General features: G+C 31.0%; 4 protein-coding genes across 14 annotated transcripts; 1 reads left to right on the forward strand and 3 right to left on the reverse strand.

The window, feature by feature from the left end:
• Positions 1 to 354: 354 nt before the first annotated feature.
• On the reverse strand, positions 355 to 2,958 carry LOC123707449 (conserved oligomeric Golgi complex subunit 5). The gene has a single exon (XM_045657498.1). It carries the CDS (start codon positions 2,674 to 2,676, stop codon positions 436 to 438), a length of 2,241 nt encoding a protein of 746 aa, XP_045513454.1. The 5' UTR covers positions 2,677 to 2,958; the 3' UTR covers positions 355 to 435.
• Positions 2,959 to 6,527: 3,569 nt separating this feature from the next.
• On the reverse strand, positions 6,528 to 11,527 carry LOC123707021 (GTPase HRas). The gene is made up of 2 exons (XM_045656768.1): positions 10,901 to 11,527; positions 6,528 to 9,920 (listed from the first exon to the last, which is right to left on the reverse strand). Exons 1-2 carry the CDS (start codon positions 11,294 to 11,296, stop codon positions 9,741 to 9,743), a joined length of 576 nt encoding a protein of 191 aa, XP_045512724.1. The 5' UTR covers positions 11,297 to 11,527; the 3' UTR covers positions 6,528 to 9,740.
• Positions 11,528 to 14,262: 2,735 nt separating this feature from the next.
• Positions 14,263 to 24,245, forward strand: LOC123706865 (cytochrome P450 4C1-like). 5 transcript variants are annotated; one of them, XM_045656410.1, is made up of 9 exons: positions 14,263 to 14,401; positions 19,613 to 19,772; positions 20,349 to 20,458; positions 21,432 to 21,522; positions 21,930 to 22,121; positions 22,370 to 22,734; positions 23,172 to 23,409; positions 23,637 to 23,810; positions 24,024 to 24,245. In XM_045656410.1, exons 1-9 carry the CDS (start codon positions 14,390 to 14,392, stop codon positions 24,179 to 24,181), a joined length of 1,500 nt encoding a protein of 499 aa, XP_045512366.1. In that variant the 5' UTR covers positions 14,263 to 14,389; the 3' UTR covers positions 24,182 to 24,245. The 5 variants fall into 5 exon arrangements, with proteins under 5 accessions (XP_045512366.1, XP_045512368.1, XP_045512369.1 ...); XM_045656412.1 differs by lacking the exon at positions 14,263 to 14,401 and adding an exon at positions 14,453 to 14,583; XM_045656413.1 differs by lacking the exon at positions 14,263 to 14,401 and adding an exon at positions 14,453 to 14,573.
• Positions 19,134 to 26,202, reverse strand: LOC123706866 (alpha-(1,3)-fucosyltransferase C-like). 7 transcript variants are annotated; one of them, XM_045656417.1, is made up of 3 exons: positions 25,165 to 26,202; positions 24,498 to 24,583; positions 19,134 to 19,300 (listed from the first exon to the last, which is right to left on the reverse strand). In XM_045656417.1, the coding sequence occupies exons 1-3, from the start codon at positions 26,154 to 26,156 to the stop codon at positions 19,284 to 19,286; spliced, it is 1,095 nt and encodes a 364-aa protein (XP_045512373.1). In that variant the 5' UTR covers positions 26,157 to 26,202; the 3' UTR covers positions 19,134 to 19,283. The 7 variants fall into 7 exon arrangements, 4 of the variants coding, with proteins under 4 accessions (XP_045512373.1, XP_045512371.1, XP_045512370.1 ...); XM_045656415.1 differs by lacking the exon at positions 19,134 to 19,300 and adding an exon at positions 24,229 to 24,362 and having other exon boundaries at positions 24,427 to 24,583; XM_045656416.1 differs by lacking the exon at positions 19,134 to 19,300 and adding an exon at positions 24,264 to 24,355 and having other exon boundaries at positions 24,427 to 24,583.
• Between the last annotated feature and the right edge of the window lie 1,049 nt (positions 26,203 to 27,251).

A 27,251-nucleotide genomic window follows, 5' to 3' on the forward strand; every position in this document is an offset into this window, starting at 1 on the left:
TTATGTATTTTTTTCTAAAATCTTATTGTATCATAGATGAATATTTGTTTTGTCTGCGTGTTTGTTAAAATATGAACCTTTGTCTTATGTCCTTGTTTATAAAGTATGGCTTCACTGTCAATTTTTTTTCTTCATATATGATATAGGAATCATGTGAAATAAGTAGCACAAAATATCTTCATGGTGAAATTCTAACTAAGAGCAAATGTAGATAAAAACTGTAATACATGACTAATATTTTTTCTTTTAGAGTGATGACCATAAAAATGTATCTTGCCAAGACGAAGAAGCAGTCACGTTTCTTTAAAAGAAAATAAAGTAATATACTTTTTAAAATAAATAAATTTTTATTTAACATTTTATATGCCTTGAATTAAAATACTTTTTTAAAAAAACAATTTGGATGTAATTTAACTTATGTTTTTCTTACTTCTACTATTTTTTCAAATGTTTTCTTCCATCTTCTAACAGTTGTAATAGTATAGGATACACAACATCATATGTAGCTATCTGATTTTGTCTTATGTGATTTTGATATCTTTGTAGTGCTCCTGCTACAAACTCAAGCCTATCTCTTTCATTTTTATGGGTTTCTAGCCACTGCATAAGCTTTTGAATATTCCAACCTGCACAGACATGTGGAGATACCAGCTGTGTTCCAGCATGTGAAAACAAAAACATCATTACTAAAGAATATGGTAAAGATGCTCCTTCATACTGACTCTTTGCTATATCTTGTGGTGTTTTTTCTAATAGTAATTGCAAGGCCTTTAACTGACGATAATGGTCACCCAATTCAATTACATCACTGATCAATGGGGATAACGAGGCCTCTATCTGTTTACAGTCTACTTGGAGTTTGGCTCGACCATATGCAGTCAATGGTCGAACATTACATACATGGTGAACAAACCTCTCAATACAAGCTTTCGAAATTGTCATACTGCACTCATTTAAAGCATACTTTTCTTGGAACATAGATAAGTAAATATCTTTACAACGTAAAACAAATTGTTGTAACTCTTTCATATATGGAGAGCATGATAAGTTTTTGTTGCTTGGATCTTCATTTCTTGAAAAATCCTGTTCATCATGCAAAGTCATTAGAATAATGAAGAGAGAGTTTCTTATTGATTCTGCAAATAGCTCAAGAACAGGTAAGCTAGATATATCTTTTAGGCTGTTTTGAACTATTTGAACACTCTCTGATGGGAGCATTGTGTTCATATTCACAAGCACTCTTTTTATCTGTGATGTAAAATAATATAGGGCATTACATAAATCTGCATTTTTCTGCTGTGAACTCGTAGGAGGCTCAATTATTTGAGCAACATCACTATCCAGAGAAAGTCGTTGCTCAGTTTCCATATGCATTTGTTTTATGCTCTTAGCTACACTGTAAGCTAGACTTATGCTTAACTGTTTATCTCCTAGTGAAATACTCAAAGCTTCTGCTATCACTCTAACAGCATTGTCTATTTGATCCATATTAGGAACTTGATTTAGATGCCACATACTTCTCACAGGTTCCAAGAGTTTTGCTAGTGATTTTGATAAGAAAGAATTTTCCCATTTTGTGAAATAGGAACGATTCATTTCTAAATTCTTACATTTAAGTTTTGAAAGCAAATCATTAAAACATTTTAATAACTTTGCATAATCTATTTCAATAGATTGGCTAACATTTGATGGACTTTTTTCTAATTCAACACTAAATAACAAACAAAGTTCATTCCAAAAATTCATTGCAATATTTCTAAAGTTACCAATAGCATGCAGCTCACTTACTACATTTTGTAGCATTACAACTTTAATGCAACTTTTATAAATTTCACCTTTAAAAAGCTTTTCGATATTGTCCCAAAGTTTTATTTTAAAATCTTGTGCATTCATTATATTGGCTTTACCAGGTGCTATGCGTCCAGAGCTTGATTTTTTAACCTCAATTGATACCATTTGAACATTCAAAGCAACATTTATTTCTTTCTGTAACTCTTTTAATATATGAGATACTGTATTAGAAATCTGTTCACCTGTACATTGCAAATTGTGAAAGACTTTAAAACATTGCAATAAATTTGTTTTGTCTCCATTAAGAAGGCTTGTTTGAAGCATGTTTGTGGAATTGTTAAGTAGGTCCACTCGCTGCTTCTGTACTTGTTTCAATACGTCATCAAGTAAATGTATGCCTTCAAAATCATAGTCACCAAATAATTCGTTCAATTCAAAGAGAAGCATGGCTTTCTTTGCAGGATTTTCATTAATAGAACATAATTTTTTCCACAAAGCTAAGATTTTCAAAGCATGTCTTAGTAAGTTGCAAGTAGTTTGAACTCGTTCGAGCATACATGTTTGATTGTCCAGCGACTCATATGACGCGTACACTCCCTCAGCAAGGCCTTCTGTGCCACGTAAAAGGGATTCTTCTTGGATTTTTACTGCATCTAGCATATTTTCTAAATCAGATATATGACTCGCCTGCGTCAGTAAATCATTATGTTTAGCTAAAACTTGACATTCCAAACTTTTAGTGAGCTTATTAATGCCTTCACCGAGTCTCGTAACTTGGTCCGAAACTGATATATTCTCGCCAGTTATTGGTCTAACACATTCTTCAAGAAATTTACTGTAAAACTCATCATTTTCAATTTCAGTGCAGACGTCCATCGAGTTCATTTTTGGTTAATGTATAATGTTTGATACTCAAAAAAATACGAATTAGAATTATCTATTAAAGAATTAAGAAGTTACATATTTTCATGTCTACGTAAATCTTTTCACATTTCATATCCTTATCATTTCAATACTTATAAATTAAATATTTCTATGTAGAATGTTCTATTTATATGAAAATTGTCAAAAACATCAAAGCACAGAACACTCAACACTATTACTTCTGTCCCAAAGTGAGAAATACATCTTTTTTTTTTAATTTCATGACCTAACATAGACCTTTAAGTCATAACTTATTTGGAAAATGTTTATATATTTATATTACTTTAGAAGTGAGAAATAATGATGCAAGTTGTCACAGCGCATTGAGTGAACAAATAATAACCATATTACTAGTCTGTGCGAATAACGGATTTTGGGTTAATTTTCATTTTTCGTGTTCTACAAACACTCGTAAGTTCTATAAAGTTCAACGAATTTAATATTATCGGCAGCGCCAAATTTAAAGGACTTTTGTGTCATTTTTGTTGGACGTTTCCAATTTTGTTTCTCTTTCTGCGTCTTTAAGAGTAGTACATATAAATAACAGAAAACTTTAATATAAAATTTAAACAGTCATTCCAATATTCTAAACTAAAACATTTTCTTAACATGTGACAAGTGTTGCCTGCCATTATTTACATATTCTAACTCCAACATATACTATCGTTTAAAATTAAATTAAATGTCAAGATAGCTTAACCTATATTAACCGGCGTCACCAAAGATCTGCTCCGATACTTTGTAACTCTTGTGAGTTACTCTAGCGATCCCGATTTCAATATTGAGTTTTTATACCAAGCTGTACCACATCAGATCCACGGCTATTAAATGTGTTAATTTGAGATTGAATAGCTATTGTTATTAGAAGTAATTGATTACCAGGAGTGAATCCTCAGAAATGGTTAAAATACGAATGAGACTGATTTTGGGTGTGTGTAGATTTTTACTCGAAAGAGATTATTGTCATGCCATTTTTACCACAAGGAACATGGATTATCAAAGCCTTACAAATTAAAACTAGCTTCATTCAAATCAAATAATCAAATAATCATCATCATCATCATCACCATATATCTGCCGATAATATTAAATTTATTGAACTTTATAGAAGTAACGAGTGTTTGTGGAACACGGAAAACGAAAATTGAATTTCGTACAATTATCTCTAATTTGGTGAGTACCTACTTACTAAGCACTTTTTGTACCGAGTTTCGTTTATTGAAAGCTGTTTATTAAAAAAAAATGAATTATCCTGCCACGAAACTGCTCCGTTATTATTATAATGTTCACAATACTGAAATTGCCTGTCTGGTAAGGTTACCGTAATTTTGTGAAGCTAGATTTTCAAAGGCTCCATTTGTATGGTTTTCTCTCCATGTACCTAGTGTATACCAGATTCTGTTTCTTCGTCTAAAAACCCAGGAGGATTGTATGCATTCGGCGATATTTTTCTCAACCAATTACGTAAAACACATGTCGTTTTTATTATGACATCTACTTTTTCGGGCGCCAATCCTATTGGTCTTTCAAAAATCCTAAATCGTGAAAGTAAAATACCAACTTTTTGTTCTTTTGATAAATTATTTCGACGCGGGTATGGTTTTATTAGGTACGGCTTTAGAGGAAAAGCTTCATCTCCAATAAAAACAGCATCGCTAGGCAAGTCCAGTGTATTTTCCTCGATACTTTTATTAAATATACCACCATCGGAGTTTCTTTCCTTTGCTTCAATGTTAACATATATAAAACAATAGTCATAATCAACGCAACCTAAAAATACAATCCTGAATGCATTTTTATAGTTGAAAAATTCTGATCCTGTTCCTGGGGGACACTTAATCAGTATGTATTTGCTATCCAAAGCTCCGACACATGAAGGAAACTGCCATCTTGTTGCAAATCCTGTTTGTATATTGACCCATTCTTCTTTGGTCCAAGGTACCTAAGAATATATAATTTTATCTATATTTTTTTTTCTTTCAGATCGAATAGTCTACCATCATACATCACAAGTACATCTTACACTCAAGCCAATGACTCGGTGTTTAATATTGACGAAACACAAACTGTTAAAATTTTAGACTGTGATCGATATAATCGATTTAACATCAAAGCCAACCCAAATTAAGAAAACTAAGACCAAAAAGGTGGATATCGATTCAGCCATCGATAAATTAGATGCAATCAATAAAAGGTCTAGACAAAATTAATTTTTTTCCGACGTTTCGCGTACTTTTCAGCGTGCGTGGTCACGGTGATTTTAAAATTTAGAGTTATGTAAATAATACATAGCTTTAATCCGTTCAAAAAGTGTTGTACTGTAAAAGCTACTTTAACAAAAGACAATACGAAGAAACTTTTTTATATTCTTACGATAATGGTACATTCGAGACGAGAAACTCTCTCCATCTAAATGGGCCTTTATGCGAACTAGCATCTGTCTGGGCAGTATAATTATTATTTGGTACGGCGTCATTTTATTTACAAAAATTATATATTTTTATAGTTATTAAGTATCAAGATGTTATTTTTCGAAGTATAATGAAGTAACATAAAGAATACTGTCAATAAAGAAAGTGGTCACGTGACGAAGCGTGAGCTAATAATCTAATCCAAAAAAAATCCCTAAGATCGATCTGTTATACGAGTTTGTGGATTCAAGTTTTTAAAAAAAAACTTATTTTAATTATCTATATTTAATAACTGGAAATGATTAATACAAATACAAGATTTAAAACTCGTAATTAGGATTGAATAAAACAACCGTTCTGGATAAGATCTCTAAGCAGACTAACTGCTACCAAACTAATCGTATCTATCTCCTTTCACTTATGATGACATGACTGTCTTTAGTATTGTGTTAGCATTAAGGTTTACATCTTATGGGTATAACAGATCGACATTCAATCTCTGGGATTGTACCAATGGACTTTCTGTTTATACATTTAACACTCACTCGTACGCTGAAAGTAAACAACGCGAGGACACCAGCATGTCTAAAAACAAGACAATATACCTATCTATCAAGACTGAACCCCTAGTTCCACATGCGGATAAAATTTCTTAATAAAAAAATATTCCATCTGCTTCAAAAGATAACACAAAAATAGTACAAATTGTAATAGTCGATGGGCTAATATTAAACAATAAATAACAATAAAAAAAGTTACCTTTTACTAGTGTTTATTTCATTCAGGATGCGTGATTATTGTTATGTTATAAGTACTGGTTTTTACCTACACGTATCACGTAAGTTTTACGTTTTTGAATCACTCTTTTATTGAACTTCGATGTATTTGCCATCATTATGAATATATATTCTATGTAGATCATTAAACCTTCACTAACATAATGTCAGAATATGCTCTATCACTAAAAAATACTAGTATAATAGCATAATGAATGTAAATGTTAACTGCTGCATTGATTTGGCGACTTAATCCATCAGGTCACGGGTTCAAATTCTGGGTGGGCCAAAAATACGCAATTGCAATTTCTCTAAGAAAAATTTCAATAGTAGCCATAAATTCGATATTCGCAAGTGTTTAAAATTTGAACAACCCTGTGATTCCGTGATGCAAGTTAAGCTTCGTCGACGCTTCGGTCGCATCCTGTATCCATCAGAGTAGTCGTGGAGTAGAGTTGTGTCTGCTCATTCACTATAACATTATTTATGTGGCCTTTGTTTTATTTGATTTAAAATTTAACCCAAAAAATGGGTAACCGTGAATGCCAGAGGAAACTATACATACATAAGAGAAATATGTAATTTTCTGAAAAAAGGATTAGGGGTTAAGTATATAAAAAAGAAATATATTTTTGCCAATTTATTAACTTCAACAAGCACATTCCCAGTGCCTTTTTACAGAATTATAATGATTTTATTCACAATAATTAATCTACTATTACAAACCTTTGTGCTTTAGCTTTGATATGAATTCAAAGTATGATTATTATACAAGATTCTTAAATTTGCAAAAGTAAAGCTTTCTTTGAATTATTATATGTATAAAACGTTTTTTTGTTTAATGGCAAAAATATAGGACTGACTACATGGCAGTTACATTTCGTTAATATAAGTAAATTATCTAAACTACACAATTAAATTTAACTTAAAAATTAAAGAGAAAGTTAAAATAAAACCTGCAGGTATAAAAATTCGTTAACTTACTTCATTGTACCTCAAATTCCTTAACAAAAAGTAATTACTCAGAATCTTGCTTGTCATCTCGTGAAATTTACGACAAACAAACGGCAACACAGAATTTTATAACTTTATAAAGTAATTGTATGCCATTTATTAAAATTCATTGAAATAGGGTCATACTAATCATGATCATGATTCAATACACTCATTAAGAAATTTATAGGTACTAGAATATTCTTCATTAGTTACAATTCGGCACTATTGGTGGTTGCGGGTTGTAGGAAAAATATACATAATTTCCCATAAAAGCTAGAAGAACTTAATACATTTATTTTCTAATTTAACAATGGGTTGCTTGTTATTAAAAGAAAAAATAATGGGAAATACCTGAAGAACATGAAATGTTTGTTTCGTTAACAATTGTATTTAGATCCTTACATATAAATGAATACATATTTAATAAGACAAGCTTCTGCCTTTTGACCACGTTATAAAATATAATTATTAAAAAAGTATTTAAAATATTTTCAAGGTGTGCGTTCGATAATTAACAGTAACCTGATATTTTTTTATGAAATAGGATTACCTACTTCAACGTCTTTCCATAATAATAGAATGGTACTCCGCTTTATCAATATAATTATAGTACTATGTATTTAAAGCAGATTAATAAATATTATATTTTGGCAGAACGTAACTTTGAATTTGCGTAAACGTGTAAACATGCAAAAAACATTTATTCAAGACGTTAAGATGTTTTTATACAATAGAAAGCTATAGACTAATTGCGATGCGTCAGTATATTTATCAAAAAATTATGTTTGTGTACACCTATTGATACAACACAACCACTTTCATTTCGTTTTTCACCGCCAAATCTATTACTTAAAAGCTTAACTAAAGATAGAATATTAATTATCTTGAAATTATTTAGCAAACCTAAAATGGCCGCTATTCAATTATTGTTATTTTAGTGTTAATGCTTCAAATTTTTTACTGTCCCTGGTTAATACATATATTTGAAATAATGTATAATAAAGTCGTAAACAAATACCAATCAAGCTTGTAATATAATATTATGAACGTTTTATGATATAAAAACACAAAGATGAAATTGTGATGAAAATTCCTCAATATTTTGCTTATAATTTTTATGCGCCTATTAACACTAGTAGTTTTAAAGCAAAAGACAAACAATAGACTTTTTCAAAGAATCGACTCGCCATCGATTGTACTTACTAAAAAAAAGGAGTTTCTTGCTTCATACCTACACGACGAATTCAAATACATAGCTTACTTAAATATCATATATATAGTGTATACATACTTCAATGCAATATGAACAGCATAGTACATGTTTAATTAAAACAATCTTCTAAAAAAGATGTTAGAAATGGTTTTGATTGCGATATAGTAAATAATAAAAGGCTCATATTTTATATACTATTATGGATATCATTAGCTATAATTGATTTAATACTATCTAAAGTGACAAGCGCAAGCAGAATCCGAACATACATATTTACAATCAATTCATAGTACAAAAATATGGTAAACTGTCGATTTCCGTGAACTTATAGATTTATTTTCAAATCAGGAAAGGCAAATCAGCAAAACGAAACTCATAATTTTTTAGGGCTACTTCCATATTTTTTTAGATTAAAGTTATTTTTTAATTCTTCAAGATTATGGGTTGACAATCAATATACTGGCTTTCCAGATGACAAGATAAATCTGTTTACAAACTGTACAAAGATATAAGTTTAGAACGCGTAAATGATATTCTTTAAATAATGTGTAACAGAGTTGAAACATGTAGCAATGTTCACATTTTGTTTGTTTTTAGCAGGACCCTAAACATTGTATGATAATAATTTCCGTGACCGAACTTACTTTAACGGATTTTAAGATCGCTGTAAAATAAGTTTGTATGCTCTTTCGTATTAATAAGACAGTACCTATTACATACTTATAGTACATTTATTAATGTTAACATCTTTTAATTATCTATTTCGAATACATCCAAATCGAAACACAACACAAAAAAATATCATAATATGTCTAGTTCTTATAAGAACTCACTTGTGATATCGATTTGCAGATACATGTATATACTAAATTACAGTAATGTATATTACATGATTTTATTTAAGCTTTAATAAATCATACATGTTTTTTTTATTACTTAGCATATTTGCATTCATTATGTATCAGAGTAAGTGAATAGCTTTAGGTAGGAAAAAATGTCTACCACAATTTTTTAAGTCTGACAAAAGTTACAACTGTTTCAAATATTTTGATTAATACCCCAAATATTAGGCTATTTTTAAATGTTTACCTTATAATCATTACTTGCTGATTTAAATACAAACATTAAAATTGTATTATACTAAGTAATAAAATTAAAATTTGTGTATAAAGGTTCTAAAATCATTTATTAATAATTTAATGACATTATTTACAGTGTAGTTTGACGGTATTGTTGTGTTATGACCATAGCCAGGTTATTTAGTTGTAATTTTAATTAAATAGGAGCCTTGTTTAGCAAACTGGCTTATCTATAGTATTCATGGCACTGTTATCACAATATATTATTTAAATTTTATTTATTAAAAGGAGACCAGAGAACATTATGTAATATATGAACAAAGTAACTGATTAAAGCACTGCATAAAGACTATGTACCCTTGAATATCACCATACCAACAGTAATATTATAGCTTTAAAAGTACTTAAACAAACTTACCTTGGTTCAAGGTAAGTATAATAATTTACAAAGATAGTGAATTATGGCATATATATATTTTCAAAACAAATACCACACTGGAAATAATTCATTAAACTGAGTCCTGCTTGCAATAACAATGTTAGGCCCGACTTAAAGTAGTGTACATTTGAAGGAACGCCTGGAACCTAACTTATTTCCACGCCTAAATTTCTTACCCCGGCTTTCTTTATCTTTGCGAATCTCTCTTACTAGGGTGTAGAATGCATCATCAACACCCATACGGGTCTTAGCTGAGGTCTCAACAAAAGGCACTCCATAACTACGGGCAACCTGAAATTATATAAAAAGAGACTTAACTATTTTACAGATAGATAAGATGGGTACAATTTGTCTTTTCAGTATATTGGCCAATATTATTTACAGAGCAGAAAAAATAAATGATAAAGTATCAAAAAACAAACTCATACTAGGCAATGATACGTTACAAACATTATGTAAATATAGTGTAATCTGTGGATCATAGTTCATCAATCTATAAATTACAGTAAAAGGTGCTACAAAGTTATTTAAATAACAATATAAATAGTGACTCTGAGTCATATAATGTATTATTTTAATAATATCCCTGTGACTAATTAATCCTACATGGAAAAGCAGCCACTGTGTTACAAATGGGATATTATTACTTGAATGTTGAAAAACAGTATTTAATATATATTAATAAGAAGATATGTCCAAAATTTTCAAAAATAAAAGACAGATGGTTTCAATGAATGTGTATAAATTTTTGATGATATCAACAAGAGATGTTGGTTTGTTCTCTAGATTACCAATTAAAATATGCTTAAAATAAGTACTCATACAGGCAGGTAAAAAGGTTCTTGCCCTAAAAAAATATTACCCATTTATACACATTTAGAAGTTCAAAAAAAAAGGAGAAATGAGTTTCCATGCTATCATCACTCACTTCAAATCTTGTTCTATTTTATAAACTGCTTTATAATAATAACAATGCAAATCCAGATAAATTAAAGATATAAGATATATTATTAAAATCTATACCATTATTTAAGTAAAGTACTAACTTGTGGATATATTTCAGACAACTACACTCTTATTTTCTCTATTTAATGTCACTAGATAAATAGTGCAATATATCCATGATTAATAATATGATCCATACAATAGATTCACAGTATAAATTGAGAATGATGAAAGCCTACTTCTAAATTCACTCAGGTATCTAGGGTTTTGAAAACCTTTTAAAAAGACTAGTATGTTACTAATGAAACATTGAATATATCATATACCTCTCTCGCCTGCGTCATATCTACAGCCCAGGCTTGCAAATCGCACTTATTTCCAACTAACACCATCGGCACTTCTTCTGCGTCCTTCACTCGTTTAATTTGTTCCCTGTATGACCCTATATCCTCAAAACTCTTAGCACTGTTCACTGCAAACACTAGCAGAAACCCTTCACCAGTTCGCATATACTGATCTCTCATAGCTGAATACTCCTCTTGGCCAGCCGTGTCCAAGATGTCCAACAGGCAAGTCTCTCCATCTATTACTACTTGCTTCCTATAGGAGTCTTCTATCGTTGGGTCATACTCGTCCACAAAATGATTCTGTATCAGCTGTATAGTCAAGGCTGATTTACCGACGCCTCCAGCACCAACCACAACCAACTTGTACTCGGTCATCTTATGTCGAAATAGAAATATTTTCTTAACACCAAACGTCACAGCACTTAGAACAACGCCCGATACGCCACACCTCTGAGTATTACTCACATCGGCATGGCTGTCACGACTTGTTATGTATGATATTGCAGTCGTTGTGTTCAGTAAAACGGCTAATTAATGTATTATTAGAGTCAAATGCAATAAATAACAATGAGGCAGTTCAGTCACCCTTTATCATTGCACAGATTGAAGAAGTTAACCATACACAAAACAGACTATATGCTATGACATGAACGTAGTCAACAGACTATTTGTTGAACAGAATGAGAAAAAAGATAAAACAAACAGATCAAAAATAATAAATCATTTCAAATAATTCGAAACAAGAATAATCAGCATAACGACCACAGCCACTTACTTATATACGAAGGTTATGGTGAATACATGTATAACAAAAATAGCTTTCATAATATATTCTATATAAAATTTAAGTTTTTCTTTAAATATTGTCATATATTAATTTAGTATAGAACTTTATCCGCTTTATATATGTTATATATACTCACGTTGTACAGTTTGATCATTATTTTGTTGCATCGTGTGAAAAGCAAGTTCAAAAATAAACACTTGTACTTATTAAATAAATATATTTTCATTAAATTTGTATCATATCATATTTCCTGAAGCACTTTCGCAAATAATTATTAATAAAATTATGTAATAATAATAATGCCAATCATTGAAAATATACATTTTTAAATATTTAAAAAGGAGACATTGTTTATATTATGTATTTTGATTTACGTCGCATTCGAACTTTACCATAAATTTTTAATAAAAAAATGCTTTTCACGTCATAATTACTCCTTTAGAATTTAAGTATATTTATTTATTGCTTATCGCTAAGGTGTTTTTTTTATATCTTTTAGTAATATAATATGCTTTTGCAATACCAGCTACCATAGATTAGAGAGAAACTAGTCACTGGCTGGTTATTGTGCTTATTATCGGGTTTTAAAGATTTGTGATAAGACTGACAAATATAAAATAAATTAGTCTTGCTATCTGTAGCTATCCGATTTAATTTTAATCTCAATTTAACTTATAGTTTATTATTATTATTATAAAACACATTTAAAATTTTATTTTAAGGTTGTAATTACATATATTTTTACCAATTATGACGTCAATAAAAATCGACGACGATGCTGAACCGGAAAGTATAGAAGAGGCCGGAATTTTGGAAGCCGATGTTGGAGCTAGATTGTATATACATATATCTTAAAAAACATATCTATATTTATATTATAAGAGTATTTGGTAGTTTGAGTGTGCATGGATAGTAATTTACATGACCCCAGGTTATACGTCAATAGTAAAACAGTAAATTGTAAAAACTCCAAAACGTTAGCTTTCTATTTGTGTGTTCTAAAATATCATTAACATTATATAGAACTTGGGACTGAAATTGTCATAGGTGTACAATGTTCAACTGGAAAGTTACAAGATAAATTACATTTTACTTTAATTATTTAGTGACCAACAGCTGGCTAATATCGATCCTAAACTAAAGATCGATATAGATCCCCAGTCTCATCGTGACCTACGACCAGAAATGATGTTTATAAGGGAGGAACTCAGACAGGCAAAGGGACAGACTTTGGCGGTTAGATCCATTAATTACTAATCTGAAAGACCGGCGAACTAAACTATATTTTACATGAGAGACCACAGACGTAAATTTTACTTAAAGAGAATATAAGTGAGATTAGATTTGAAACTAACAAGCTTATTGTTAAAGTAAAATGAATAATTACATATAAAACATCAACTATTTTTACAAATTAAAAGACAATTATTCGTTGTGATAGTTATAAAGATATGGATTATGTATAGTTGATATATTTTACGATTGATGTTTTTGGAGCTGATTTTCTTAAAACTCGATTATATATTAATTGAATTAAAATTTAATCATAAGCCAGTAAAATAACCTGGTTTAGGTAGTAAAAATATTTAATTTACATTCGAGGGAAAATAAATAGCAAAATTTTAATTATTCATAATAATTTAAAAGTTTTAATTCATTATGAATGGGTAGTTTTTTTATTTATTCAAACAAACCATCTTCATAACAAATAGGTATTTGTATTATTTCATTTAACATCTATGTGCTTTTCATATTAAAGCCAATTTTAATTAAATTAGGAGATTTGCAATATTTACAATAAATGTGTTTATTGTGTCTTTGAGCCGTGACAGGCAAATTACGTTAAATATATATGCTAACAATAAATATTTGGCGTCTTCTCCACAATTTTCTCCAAATGTTGTTAGATAATTACATATATCTTTGCGCCGAACATCATGGGGAGAGTTCGACGATCGTTCGTTGTAATTAGTGCCGTTTACATAGAACTCGTTGGTAATCATTTATTGTTTTAGGTTCGTAGGACGGCTCTCAAAAAACTACTACTGAAAGACTTCTTGCAAGAAGAGTGTGAGTTGAGAAACATCGGACTCTCTTATTCACCGCCAGACCCTTGAATTGTTATTAAATATAAAGTATATTTTGTGGTATATGTTATTAAATATGAATGTGTTAAACAGTATAACACGTGTCTACCGTGTACAACTGTACTATAATAGACTTCGTAGGTGGAGTAGGTATTTGTCAGGTGTATTTGTTTTGTGTTACCGGATCTAGGTTTATTAGTATAGTGCTATAGTTCTAATGGCTTTAAACAGGTGAAAGGGTTCGGATGCCTATTTTTCCTGTAGATCGTGTTGATATTACACGGGAGTTATTATTCCAATAATAGGGAGGAATTCACCTCGATGGCAAAATTTACGTGACATTGCTTACTTTACTCTCAGTGAGTAACAGAGTTTAGAAAGCTTTTTATAAATTTTCTTTAAAATTTATTACACTTCGTGCACACTATATAAACGATTTTACTTGAAGAATATGTACCAGTGGTTAAGTAATCACGCTAGTCTAAATATATATTCTTCTATGGAATTTATTTGTGAAACAGTGAAGTTGTGAGCAATGGCTTGATTTAGAGGGCGACAGTCAAGGTCGACAGGTCCACAAAATGCGCCTTTGCTATGGGTACAAAGGTAAGCATTTTATTATTAATCAATCTTCTAGGAAAGTCGGCTTTAAAATTGCTTATCATTGTTATCATGCACTTGTTTGTTTGTTTGATAGCAAGTGGACTTTAGATGTGATAATACTTTAACTTAAAACGTTATAAAAATTATAATAGTTACAGTTACGGAGAAGATATTGGTAAGTTGGGGTAAGTACTTTTCATAGTATGCAATAATGTAATTCTTCCCAATTCAGGTATATTTCTTGTGGTTTATCTTTTGTTTAAATAAGATTAAACTCGGATATTTGGTTTAGATTTCAGATAGAAAACTGTTATTTCTTCCAGTAGTTATCAGATTCTTATCCACGACAAAGGGAGTTGTATTTCGGATCTTATTTGAATTCAGTATTATCGTTAAGTAGACACATTTGTGCAATGGTTTCATTAATAGTTTTTAAAGGAAATTGCTTTTTATGTTACATTAATTTTTATACTACAAAGACTAAAAATATATTATAACCTATCAAGTCTATCTATTATATCCGTGAAGAGATGTTTTATTTTAAACAAAGGTCAATTTCTTCGACATCTACACGAAGTAACCTGTGTTAAAACAGCCTAAGTACCTACTTAAATGTGGGTAACACTGAAAATGTTTAGAACAGGCCAGTTAGAAACATTGCTAATGGAAACGTTTTAGAATTTCAATTTTAGAACTCTGGTAACCTAATGTAGTATATTGCATTTATTTTTCATTCGTTTTTCTGAATTGGCGGTAAATCTAAAACACGTGAAAAGGTTCCTTTTATAAACGAGATAAAAATTTTCGGTCAAAGATTTATTATGACGTATTTATTATTGGTTGTGGGCTTACTCAACAACAAAGCTATGATAGGCTGTGATTAGGATTTCTTAATGAAGCCCCATCTCATGTCACTATTTACAATTGGTTTAACGAGTTTAAGCGTGGATGATCTGCGTGAGGAACGTCCTTTAACAGCGACTACTGAAGACCACGATCAGTGCTGTGCAACGCATGACAGAGGCAGATAAGAGAGTGACCTATCAGCAGATAGATTCATTCATTCCCAAGAACTAAAGATACAATTCGAGGTATTCACTTTACAAGCCCTGAAGATGCGGTGAAAGCGTACGAAAATTCCCACGAAGGGACCCACTTATGAAGAATGGGCCCGCTGCTTTTCTCAGTCGAATGCGACAATGTGTAGAGAGGAACGGAGAGCACTTCGAAAAACAATAAAAGTATTGGCAACTTTCTACATTAATCCATTATTCATTTTCCAAAAAAATTTAGTGTTACCTAGATATATAAATATAAACGGCTGATACACTACTAAAAGACCTTCCACTGCGGGGTAAATGTATTCCTAAAATACAAACAACTAATGAATACATCTTACATTATATTTTGCCAGTTACCATCTGACAGCATCGGCTTAGAGGTGACTAAAGTTGAGTTGAGATTATTTATTATTCCTTGACATGTAAACACGGAATATATAGTGGTCGAGCACTTTTGTTGCAATATGCATACTCTATCTTTATGGAATATTATCGAATAAATCCCGTAAATTCATCTATTGATCAATCAATCTAGGTTGAAATCGTCCGATTTGAATTATTACCATCCCTCTCATTGAAACGTATCATGAATTGAATTAAACGAATAATGGAAAACTGGGTTCTGTTATGTTTATTTCATAGGACATGTGCTAGAGGATCACTCGATTATTAGGACAAATGAAATTGACTTTTTGTCGTACACTGTCCACTTTGACCGCAAATTTTGGTTAGGAATTCCAAATTCATCTTTTACAGCTATTTACCCGTGCATTTGTTTTTCGATTCGTTTCATTTTCCCGTTTCATTTATTTTGTCTTTGCGTCACTCTATTTATAAAATGGAAAACATGAAACATCGCGTTATTTACGAGTACGAGTTTCACTGTGGCATGAAGAAACTAAATGAAAAATTGGTCCTGTACGATCGCCGGAAGCGTTGTAAACATTCGTTATTTAATCTTTCAAACAAAGAAAAAGGCTAAACTCGCGAGCCCATTGGCTACATTGGGACGCTTGAGTTTCTATTGAGTATTGTACTTAAGATATTTTACACGACATAATTCGAGTATTAATAATTTTACTAATATGCCACAATATTGTGTGATTATTATTTAGATTCTTTTGTTTAAGTTTTCAAGGAGGGATCAAGCTTTGACTTTGCATCGAAAATAACAATTTGTTAGCTTCTTTATGCATTTTTTTAAACCAGTACTTGGTTATAATTTTTTTATTTGGTAACTAATTATATACAACTAGGTCTTAACACGTTTCTTGTCTGTTATAAACAATGCAATTTAAAGAACACACAGTGCGCATGTAACCAAACAAAAAACAAAGAGAGCAAAGTACAAACAAAAAACAAAAGCCTGATTACCTTATTAGAGGTTAGACGTTTAACAATATAGCGTTGGCTAAGGCAGCAAAATATATAGCTATAGCTATATATAATAATGGTTATAAATTACTATACCAAACTTAATAGTAGGTTTGCTCAATTCAATGAAATTTCGTCCTCTTTTTGTTTAGCGCACAGATCTTTAGATTTTTAGATTTTTGACTCCTATAACATGTTTGCATCAGCCAATGAGTATGGTATACACTAATCCTTTAGTAATCATGGTGCAAGAAAGATATAATTACGAAAGATATAATTAGATTTTTTCTATTTAATATTTCTTATTAGTTACAGATGTACATTCTTATATCTGTAAAAAATATTACAAGCATACCCCTTGATAAGTAACTAAAAACTATATATAATTGTTTCATTAGGCGGCGAACTCTATGACGTTCTATGTATTTTTATATTGAAAAAAAAAGGTATTTGGATCTATCTAGTCATCAGAATATTATTAAGTAGGGATGCATCCGATACCGATACTTGGCGATACTTTGATTTGCCGATACTTGGCATCGGCGATATTTTAATTGCCGATACAACGATACTTTTCAAATTGCGCGCTTTAAAAAGGTAATTTATTATTTTGCTCTTAATGTTTAATCTTAATAACTAAATCATTAATGTTATATACAGTTTGTGAATGTTTATATTTTTTATAAAAATGAAAAACTTTAACCAAACTTGAGATATCTAACATTAATTTAATTTTAATTCGTTGGTATCGGTATCCATCTCGACGATATTTGCAACCCTAATTAAAAGCATACAAATGTTGTACCAAAATATTTTTAAAATCATAGAGCTGACACCCCTACGTTTCATACTTATTATCTGGTGAGGTCAAACATGAATCATTCACAACAAAACGGTTTTATAGCAACCACGCAGGATTTGTTGGCAGAATATTTAAATCAATTAAACATCCAAATTAGCTCTGTGTTAAATGTGCCATTGTATTAAATAATTATTGTGATTTTGTACAGGTAAGGAATTAACTATAATTCCATGCATTGGATCGCTAATAGTCGTATTGTTTATTTAGAAGATAATAGATAAAACAGGTCAACAATGTGAAAATTATCGCGATGTCGTATCAAAGTCGTGTAAGTGATAAATAATTACAAAAATGCACGTATTATTCTGAGGCTCTGATATTATGCAAACATTTCAATCATTATCATAGCCAATGTCTCGACTATCACAATGCTGCCGGTCTGGCACTTGATGTGGCTATAAAAATAATACTCCGATCGAGTCGAATATCCATTGAACAGGTCTATACAGGTTATTGTATTATGTAGTTTGCTTATTTCAGGCCTTTTAAATATCATTAATAATTGGCTATATTATTAAATACCATACTCTTGTTCTACTACGAGTTTACAAATGGAAGTTTAAGACTAGTTTCTTGTTTTTATTTACTCCTACTACTACTCAACATCTCTATTTTTCTATTTAAACAACTCGACTGGTGATTACCACATTTATACCGGCTACTTTATAATAAACTAGCGGACCCCACAGACTTCGTTCTGTCAAAAAGATTTGAAATGTGGCAGTTTTTGGTTCCTACCAATTTTATGGTCGGCGCAAAATTTCGCATGAGGGTGATGGTTCTGATGATAGGCCGATGTGTGAGGTTCAGCTCGGGTGACCAAAGTATCTTCGCTTCCACGAACTTTGGCCACTCTTCTGTGACCCACTAAAAAACCCCGACTGGGATGTCTGCTAGAGGGCTTCAACTAAACCTGATTGGAAAATAATCTAAAAGGATAGTGGGAACCTAAAAGTGACAAATATTTAAAAATTGTGTGCCTCATTGATATATTTTCCTATTAGAATGTATTTAAATAATTTTGTTCAGATAGGGATATTAAATTAATAATTCAAAAATTAAATCCTTTTTTTAACGCGATTTGTTTGAGTGATTGCTTGTAATTTAATATAAACTTTATTGAGTAGCAAAAAAGTTCAAATTGACTCTACATTTTATTTACAAAACGTTTGTATGGGAAAAGAAAAGGGCTGTTTTAGGGTTATCCCGGAAATTATTAGAATTTTTCTCGCCGTAAAAACCATCCTTAGACTTCAACGACCAATTTAAAAAAGAATTGGTACAATTGTTCCAGGCGTTGTAGAGTTATGCGCTTACCAACACATTTTGCGATTCATTCTTATATTATGGAAGATTACATAATTATGTTAACAGGAAATTGTTGTAAGAACAATAAAACTACAAAAGCAATTAATTTTTTGTAGGTATTTTCTATGAATTTTAATAAAATATATATAAATATAGCTATAGTTAATTTTTTTATAAAAAAGCAAAGCCTGACAAAAAAGGAACTTACGGGACAGCTACAAAAGGCCGTCACCGCAGCCTGTGGGCACGTAGGTATTTTAGTGGGTGCGTTGCCGGGGTTTCAGACAGAAGTAATGTCTGAAAATTATAAATAAATGTAAAATATAGGTATTTGTTCTATGCTGGAGAGTATTTTTGTTGACGATTAAACAATTTTAATAATACCAAAATATATTGAATTTTTCGGAGGAAACTTTATTTTGTGTACTATAGTTAAACACCATATTAGGGCATAGTAGTAGAAAGTCATTGACAACTATCAGAATATTTTTATATATTTCAGCAATAACAAAGTCTTTCAGTATGATACTGGAGATATCGGTAGATACGGATGTTTTTCTTAATTTTTACAAATGACAAAAACAAACTCATGTAATATTTTTATTTTAGATCATCAAGATGTTGTGGGAGATAGCACTGTGTGCTATTATTATTTATTTAATAAAACATTTTTTCTTCTCAAATGTCAATCCATCCATGGACAAGTTACCTGGACCTCCAAGGAAATTTTTACTTGGCTCAGCTTTAGAATTTGTTGGATATACACAAAGTTAGTAAAACGTATTGAATTAGTTTTAAATAACTTAGCCTATAGCAATTATACATAAAGCTAGGTTCTAGGAATTTATTTATCGCGACTACTTCATCTGAAATATGAAGTATATGAAGTGATGTGAGTATGAAACATGATTAGATTTTTTCTGAAGACATAAAAATATTTATTGTTATATTGCCACAATGAACACGATGTGATTGCTTAGCTCCGTTATTAATTATTTATATATAAAATTCTATATTTTTAAGACGCAAAACGTTTTATATTATTCAAGACTATGAATGTTTGTATGTTTCGATTAGAAATTAACTAATAAAGGTTCCTCAGATATATATCGACGTATCTAATTATAGAAACGCCCACAATGTTTGAACTCTCGTATAAAATATATTCAGAACTTATTGGTTTTGTCTCTATATTCTTGTGGTGGTTGTAGAAAGTACGCGCATATATATTTTTGCTAGGGAAAAACATAAAAACAGCTCCTAAAATAAATTATATGCAATAATTATTTTTCTCCGCAACAAATCCAACTTATGTTACCAAAATGTTTTTTTTACTTGTTTTCAGCTGAAATGTTTGAAAAGATAATTGAATTTCCCAAATTATACGGTAACCGGATTGGTGTCAAAGTATTCAATCGCTATATTTTGCATGTTTACACTCCAAAGGATATAGAAGTAAGTATTCTATGAAATACTAAATTAAACTGTAAGGAGTAAGAAGAGTTAGCTGATATTACATTATAATAAATGAATAGTAGAGTCTATTACTTTACTAAACGGCCAGCCGGTTAATTTCTGTTTTACAGCTTTTTCTTGGCCATAGGCCTCCTCTAAGAGCTTCCACTCTTCTCAGTGTCTAGCTTTCGTAGCCACATAGGGCCAGCTGCTCTATTTATACTGTCATAGCGAGGATGCCATTCCGTCGCTTTATCGTCCTTTTATATTTGTCTTCTCTCATGTGTCCTGTTATTTTTATTTCAATATTTTACTTGAAGTAATATCACATTGTCCACTATTAGTTTAGAACGCACAGCTAGAATATCTTAGAATATTCTGCGCCATAATTGCATATTATTATTAAAATACAGCCTCAACGGATTTTATTTACAAATTTCCTATTTCTGGGTAGTAATAATTGTGGGTAACATCGAAAGAATTAAGTAAAGTATTGATTACGAGCGACTATCCCTTTAAATTTCGTGGGATATATAAATAAATCAATGGCGCTGCGACCTTTTTAGGTCTGGGCCTCAGATTTCTGTATCTGTTTTATGATCATTTATTTAATCGAATGGGCAAGTAGGTGATCAGCCTTCTGTACCTGACACACGCCGTCGAGTTTTTGGGTAAGGCAAGCCGGTTTCCTCACGATGTTTTCCTTCACCGTTGGAGGTAATGTTAAATGAGCACATATAAAGAAAATCCATGGTGCACAACCGGGGCTCGAACCTTCGACCTCAGGGATGAGACTCGCAGGCTGAAGCCACTAGGCCAACACTGCTCATATCGATAGAATATATGTATAAATTGAGGTCATAAAATCTTTAAAAAATATGTCTTGAGGCATATAGATACGTTTAAAATCCTACAATAAGTAATGTGTAATATAAAACAAACAAATCATAGTGTTCTCTTCTATAATTTTAAGGTGGTTTTATCGCATTCGAGAAATATTACAAAGAATATAACTTATGAATTTATGAAACCATGGCTTGGAACAGGACTTCTTTTAAGTACAGGTTAGATTTATGGATATGATTTTATGTTAAATGCCTTATTAAATTATCTTATAAATTATGTTTAAATATTATTGATATCTACAATTTAATGAGAAATACCTAATATGCTTCTCGTTATGATTATAGATACAATTGCTATTATCTTGACGGCAATTTTCCAAATCAGATAACACGATTACGCAGCAAATTTTGTTCTAGACTAAGCTTGATTTTATATTGTAATATACCATAGATATTTATAAAAAATAATTAATATAAAAATTAGTTTTTTCCGTTTACGATATAAACTTAGTGGTTCTCGAACTTGAGATTTTTCAAATTGTAATCCTGTAATGTCTGTATGAACGTGACCTTTTTGGTATATTTAAGAGAAATATTTTTTTTAACTACTAAAAAGTAAATTCCAGGAGCGAAATGGCATAACAGGAGGAAGATTCTAACTCCCGCTTTCCATTTCGAGATTTTGAAGAATTTCGCAAAGGTGTTTGAGGAAGATAGCAGAAATATGGTGAATGATATCAATAGTAGACTGAAACGAGGTGCAGATGTTCTAGATGTGATGCCATTTTTGAGCGATTATACCCTCTATACTATCTGTGGTAAGTTTAATATATAAGTTTGGTAAAGTTTTTGTAAGTTATAGATACGTATCTGCAAAGTTCTTACGCCTATTCCGTTGCGTGGTTTGTAATTTTATGGTATTAAATATTTAATATTGCAAGACAGGCAACTGCAACTTGCCTAAGAAGTAGCCAGTTTAAAAAATAATATATTAAAAAAATTAAATTCACTGTTTTTGCTGCTATTTATAATATCAAAATTCATTTTGCTAAATTAAATATTGCAGAAACGGCCATGGGTACAAAACTCGGTTCAGGCGATACACAGGCGAAATTAGATTATAAAAAATCAACTTTGTCTATTGGATCTCTTATAATGCAGCGACTTCCACGATTTTGGCTTCACTCTGACTTCACATTCTATCTATCATCGCTTGGAAAGGAATTCAAAAAATGTCTTAAAGATAACTTTGCATTTACGGATAGTGTGATTGAAGAAAGAAGACAACAAAAGGCATACATTACTAAAGAATTAAAAGAGACCGATGGAAAGAAGCGATTAGCGCTTCTAGATCTCCTATTGGAGGCAGAGGGTAAAGGGGAGATGGACTTAGAGGGAATAAGAGAAGAAGTTAACACGTTTATGTTTGAGGTTTGTTTTTATTATCCCATATTGAATATGGCCCACAATTACGGTGAAATAATTTGATTGATCTTCATAATAATAATGATATATACTGTATCATTTTCCTAGTCAGATTTAATTTTCATTTCGTGTACACAATAAGTAATAACAAACATTTGATTGTTATCAGTATGAAAAGTATTTGCTTACATCTTCCACGAGATAATTTTCCACTAATTAAGTGATAAGTTAAATTAATTAAAGAGCCAAATAACTATGAACCAAAGCCTGGTTCATAGAACCAGGTGAAGTCCCAGTCAAAACTATTTGCGAGACCATTACGGGAAAGAATCTTTACAAATTGATTTTTATTTAATACGATGTGATCTCATTTACAGGGCTGACATAACATTTGAGCTTAAAGTGAATTTGTAAGGTACACAAGTATATTAAATTATTTTCAGGGTCACGACACTACTGCAATGGCGTTGACATTTGGCCTCATGTTGCTTGCTGAACATAGAAAAGTACAGGATTTAATTTATGAAGAGTGCATAAGTATATTCGGTCATTCGGACAGAACAGCCACAACTGCTGAGCTGGCAGAGATGAAATATCTAGAGGCTACAATCAAAGAGATTCTAAGGCTGTACCCTAGTGTGCCTTTCATAGGACGATTGATAACAGAAGACTTTTATTTAGGTATAGATATAACTCAGTTACTAGTAATATAATTCATAAGGTTTTCGTAATTTATTGAAATATTCAATTATATTTTTAACAATTACATATGAACAAGTAAACTTTATGATTTTCTCCCAATGATCAAATTGGTGACTTGGATTTGTAACAGTTCTGAATTCAATTTATTGTGTATAATTTTTACGTATAATATCTATCGTATTTTAACAATATATTTTATGATACAGATGAAACACATGTGACCAAGGGAACAGAGGTGGTTGTACATATCTACGACGTGCATAGGAATGAGGAATATTTCCCTGAACCGGAACTCTTTCGACCCGAGAGGTTCCTTATGAATGGCGACAAGACACACTTTTCATACATACCCTTTAGTGCTGGTCCTAGGAATTGTATAGGTGAGTGCTGAGCTATGTTACCTAATGTATTTCATTACTCATAACTACTTATATAAGTCTAAACTGGCACAATTTTATTTTCAGTAAGGTTAAACTACAAAATTTTGCAACTATTTTAAGTATACACAGCTCTTTTAGCTTCCGATTGTATCTCTGGTGAACTTTTTGGGATTTCCTTAAATGCCTTAGTAACATATGTCAATGATATTTCAGGGCAGCGTTTCGCAATGCAAGAAATGAAGTACATGTTGAGCGACATTATACGCCACTTTATATTATCACCAGAGAAGATGGGATTCAGACCTAAACTAAAAACTGATTTAGTTCTGCGTTCAAGCGAGCCCATTTATGTTAAATTCTCATCGCGTTAGTAATATCATGTAGGAAATAGTTAAATAAAAACATTATTAAAAAAAATGTATTTCATAACCTTAAATATACATTGATATTTTTGTGGGACCACTACATAAAATTATATTTGCTAGTTGAAAAATTCTTGAGTAAATGGACACTCGTTGTCCCAACCTTCATTATTCCACCAATTCCTGAAATCTGGATACATTGTTGTTGTGCGCATTGCGACTTTATCATTTAGTAGAGAACATATTTTACACACCTGACTTCTTCTGGAAATGTGGCGGTAATACAGATAGTTGGTCCATTTAAAATAATCATAGTAAAACTCACGATGTATGTATGCTTTGTGCATAAGTCGGGCCACTTCTGATACACCAAGTTCTCTGATATTAAGATAACTGTCAGGAGGGAGGAATCTGAAAATAGGTAAAATTTTGAACGAATGTATCGTTTACCTTCCAAAGTTATACGATTTTGTTTCATAATTGTGCAGAAATATACAATTAAATATTCCCTTTTATATTATATATGTTTATCATATAATCTGGTAAAATATTCTTGATATTTCACTGAGCCAAGAAAAGTCGTAGTGAAACTAATAAAAATACCTAACTCGTTTTATTAAGCCGCGGACATTTTTATAGTAAATGGAATTCCGTAAAATTGTGTTACATAAAAATATAACACAGCTAATACAGAATTTATTCAGTAATAATAACGTTGGCAGTAACTTTAGTTTTAGTTAAATTAAGCCTAAAACTTTCTTAGTTTTTAGGTGTATTGTAGTTGCTTTAACTACAATACACCTCCTTGTCCTCCTTTTAATTTACTCCTATGTATATATATATTTTACAAATATAAAAATTACGAGTGACAATAGTTATCAAATATTTGTTGCAAGTCTATTTACTTGTAGTGTATCTATGAGAATACAGGCAGCAGACAACAATGCCACAACTATTTTGACTTTAGCATAAATTAAATAACTATATTTCACCTTGAATAATTAGCTCCACCAAATACAATTGGAACTGCGTAGTTATTAACCGCTAACAATACTTTCTCTGTCACATAATCATCCGCAAAAGAATTCTCAAATGCCAGGTAGAAGAAATACTGTTCTTCTATCTTTTTATTACAAATTTCAGCATATCTTCTTGGACATGCAAATTTACCGCAATGCCCGTAGATATCGATCGACCAACCGTACCTATTTTTTAACTCCTTATCAAGTTGCTGAGCAATTTTCTCTCTACCACTTCTTGTATTACAATTTGATACAAACCATGCCGCTATTTTGGTCTTCCCATCTAACATCATTTTTATATCATCATCTATGGGATCAAATGTTGGCCATATATTAACAGGCGGACCAATCTTTGTTTCATTTATGTTGTATATATCAAAGAACCAAAGTCGGAAATCAGAATTAAGTTTATAAGTAAAAGTCCAGTTGAAAAAGTCGTCATACATGTCAATACATACGGGGTTATACTGAGAGGACTCCATAGAAAAGAATGCGTATTTTTGATGCGGTGAACGCTTTTCTGGTATATCAATTTCGTCTAGTTCTGGTAGATTAAAAGCGATCATATCAAAACTTTCTTCGCTGAGATGTGACTTGTTGTAGCTTATGTAACAATTTGTAAAATTGCAATCATTTTCAACAAATACCGAGTTATCTTCACCGAATAGAGAGAAAGGATATTTGTGCGAAGTAGCCGATGTTACTAATAAAATAAATTTAACGTTTTCTGCCAAATTTTCCTGGGTCCCGTATGTCTCCTCTTCATTGAAAAACACATATTCACCTGGCGAATCGGTAGGTACTTTATTACCTGCAGTTTCTTCCACTATTGGTTTTGTTTCGTTAAGATTATTTTGAAAAAAAGCAATAAAGATATGTAATAGTAATTGATAAATGCAGAAAACTAAAATGCAATTAATTACTAGATATTTAACTTTTCTTTTAGTGATTGTAAATAACATTATTATTATGTTTAACTTAGATGCTAATTGAAAAAAAATATGAACAATGAATTACAAATTCAAATATATTATTTAGACTTAAATATTGACAACATCTTTCAATTTAATTGCCAAATCGAAGTCAAAACCTGGTTTACATAGTCAAACTTGGCAGACATATTTCAATAGAAATAAACGCACTTTACTACATTCTATTTAAATATTATTATATATATTTAATGATAACATTATTCTACTCAAAAAACTTCTTCGCTAGTTTGAAGCAAAGCTTTGTTATGCTTCACGTACTTTAGTTTGGGTTGACTCTAGAGAGAATATTAATGACTTTCATCAATCAAAGTCTGGATCGAAACAATTACTGCGAGCAGTAAACGAATGTTGTGTGAACTAAAATCCCTATCATAATGAGCATGGGAAGTTTGACGGACAGATAATTTATGTCAGACTTATTTGTGTTTTTATTTAATATTTTGTGTTTGTCCAAAATCCTAAAACTAACATTACAGATTTTTCCAATTTGGTAACTATATACATACATATACATCACATACAAAACAATGCATACACAGAAAAAAACAACACAATATTAAACAGTAATAAATTAAAATATTTACAAAAAGACTAACTATTTTTTACAGTATAGGAACTGACATTGTAGACATAATATGTTAATCTATGCAGTTCATTATTTATTTTTATACATTACAGTGTCATGTGTGTCCCTTTCGAGAAGTTACGTTTTCACTGAGGATAAGGTAGTAAAGGCCCTCGATGTGGCCTTCTAACGTTACTATTAGTCATACTGGAGCATTGCTGGATTGATTTCCTTTTCACGTAACAACTTTAAGAGATACATACATGATAAGCGGAAATTCTCGGCCCACTCTGAGTTCGTTGTAGCACACATAACCTATTATGAATTACGTATAAAGAAACAAAATAATGAATTTGGTTACCTGAGCGCGTAAAATTCTACAATAACCTGTATTGTTTGATGAAATTGTTTTCTACTCGTTCCAGCATACTTTCTTTTATTCGAGACTCGAATGGTGGCAATACTTGTAAATTCTCTTGGCCTACTTTGGATAAGAAAGC

Source organism: Pieris brassicae, chromosome 3 (genome assembly GCF_905147105.1).
Source record: "Pieris brassicae chromosome 3, ilPieBrab1.1, whole genome shotgun sequence".
NCBI classification, from domain to species: Eukaryota; Metazoa; Arthropoda; class Insecta; order Lepidoptera; family Pieridae; genus Pieris; species Pieris brassicae.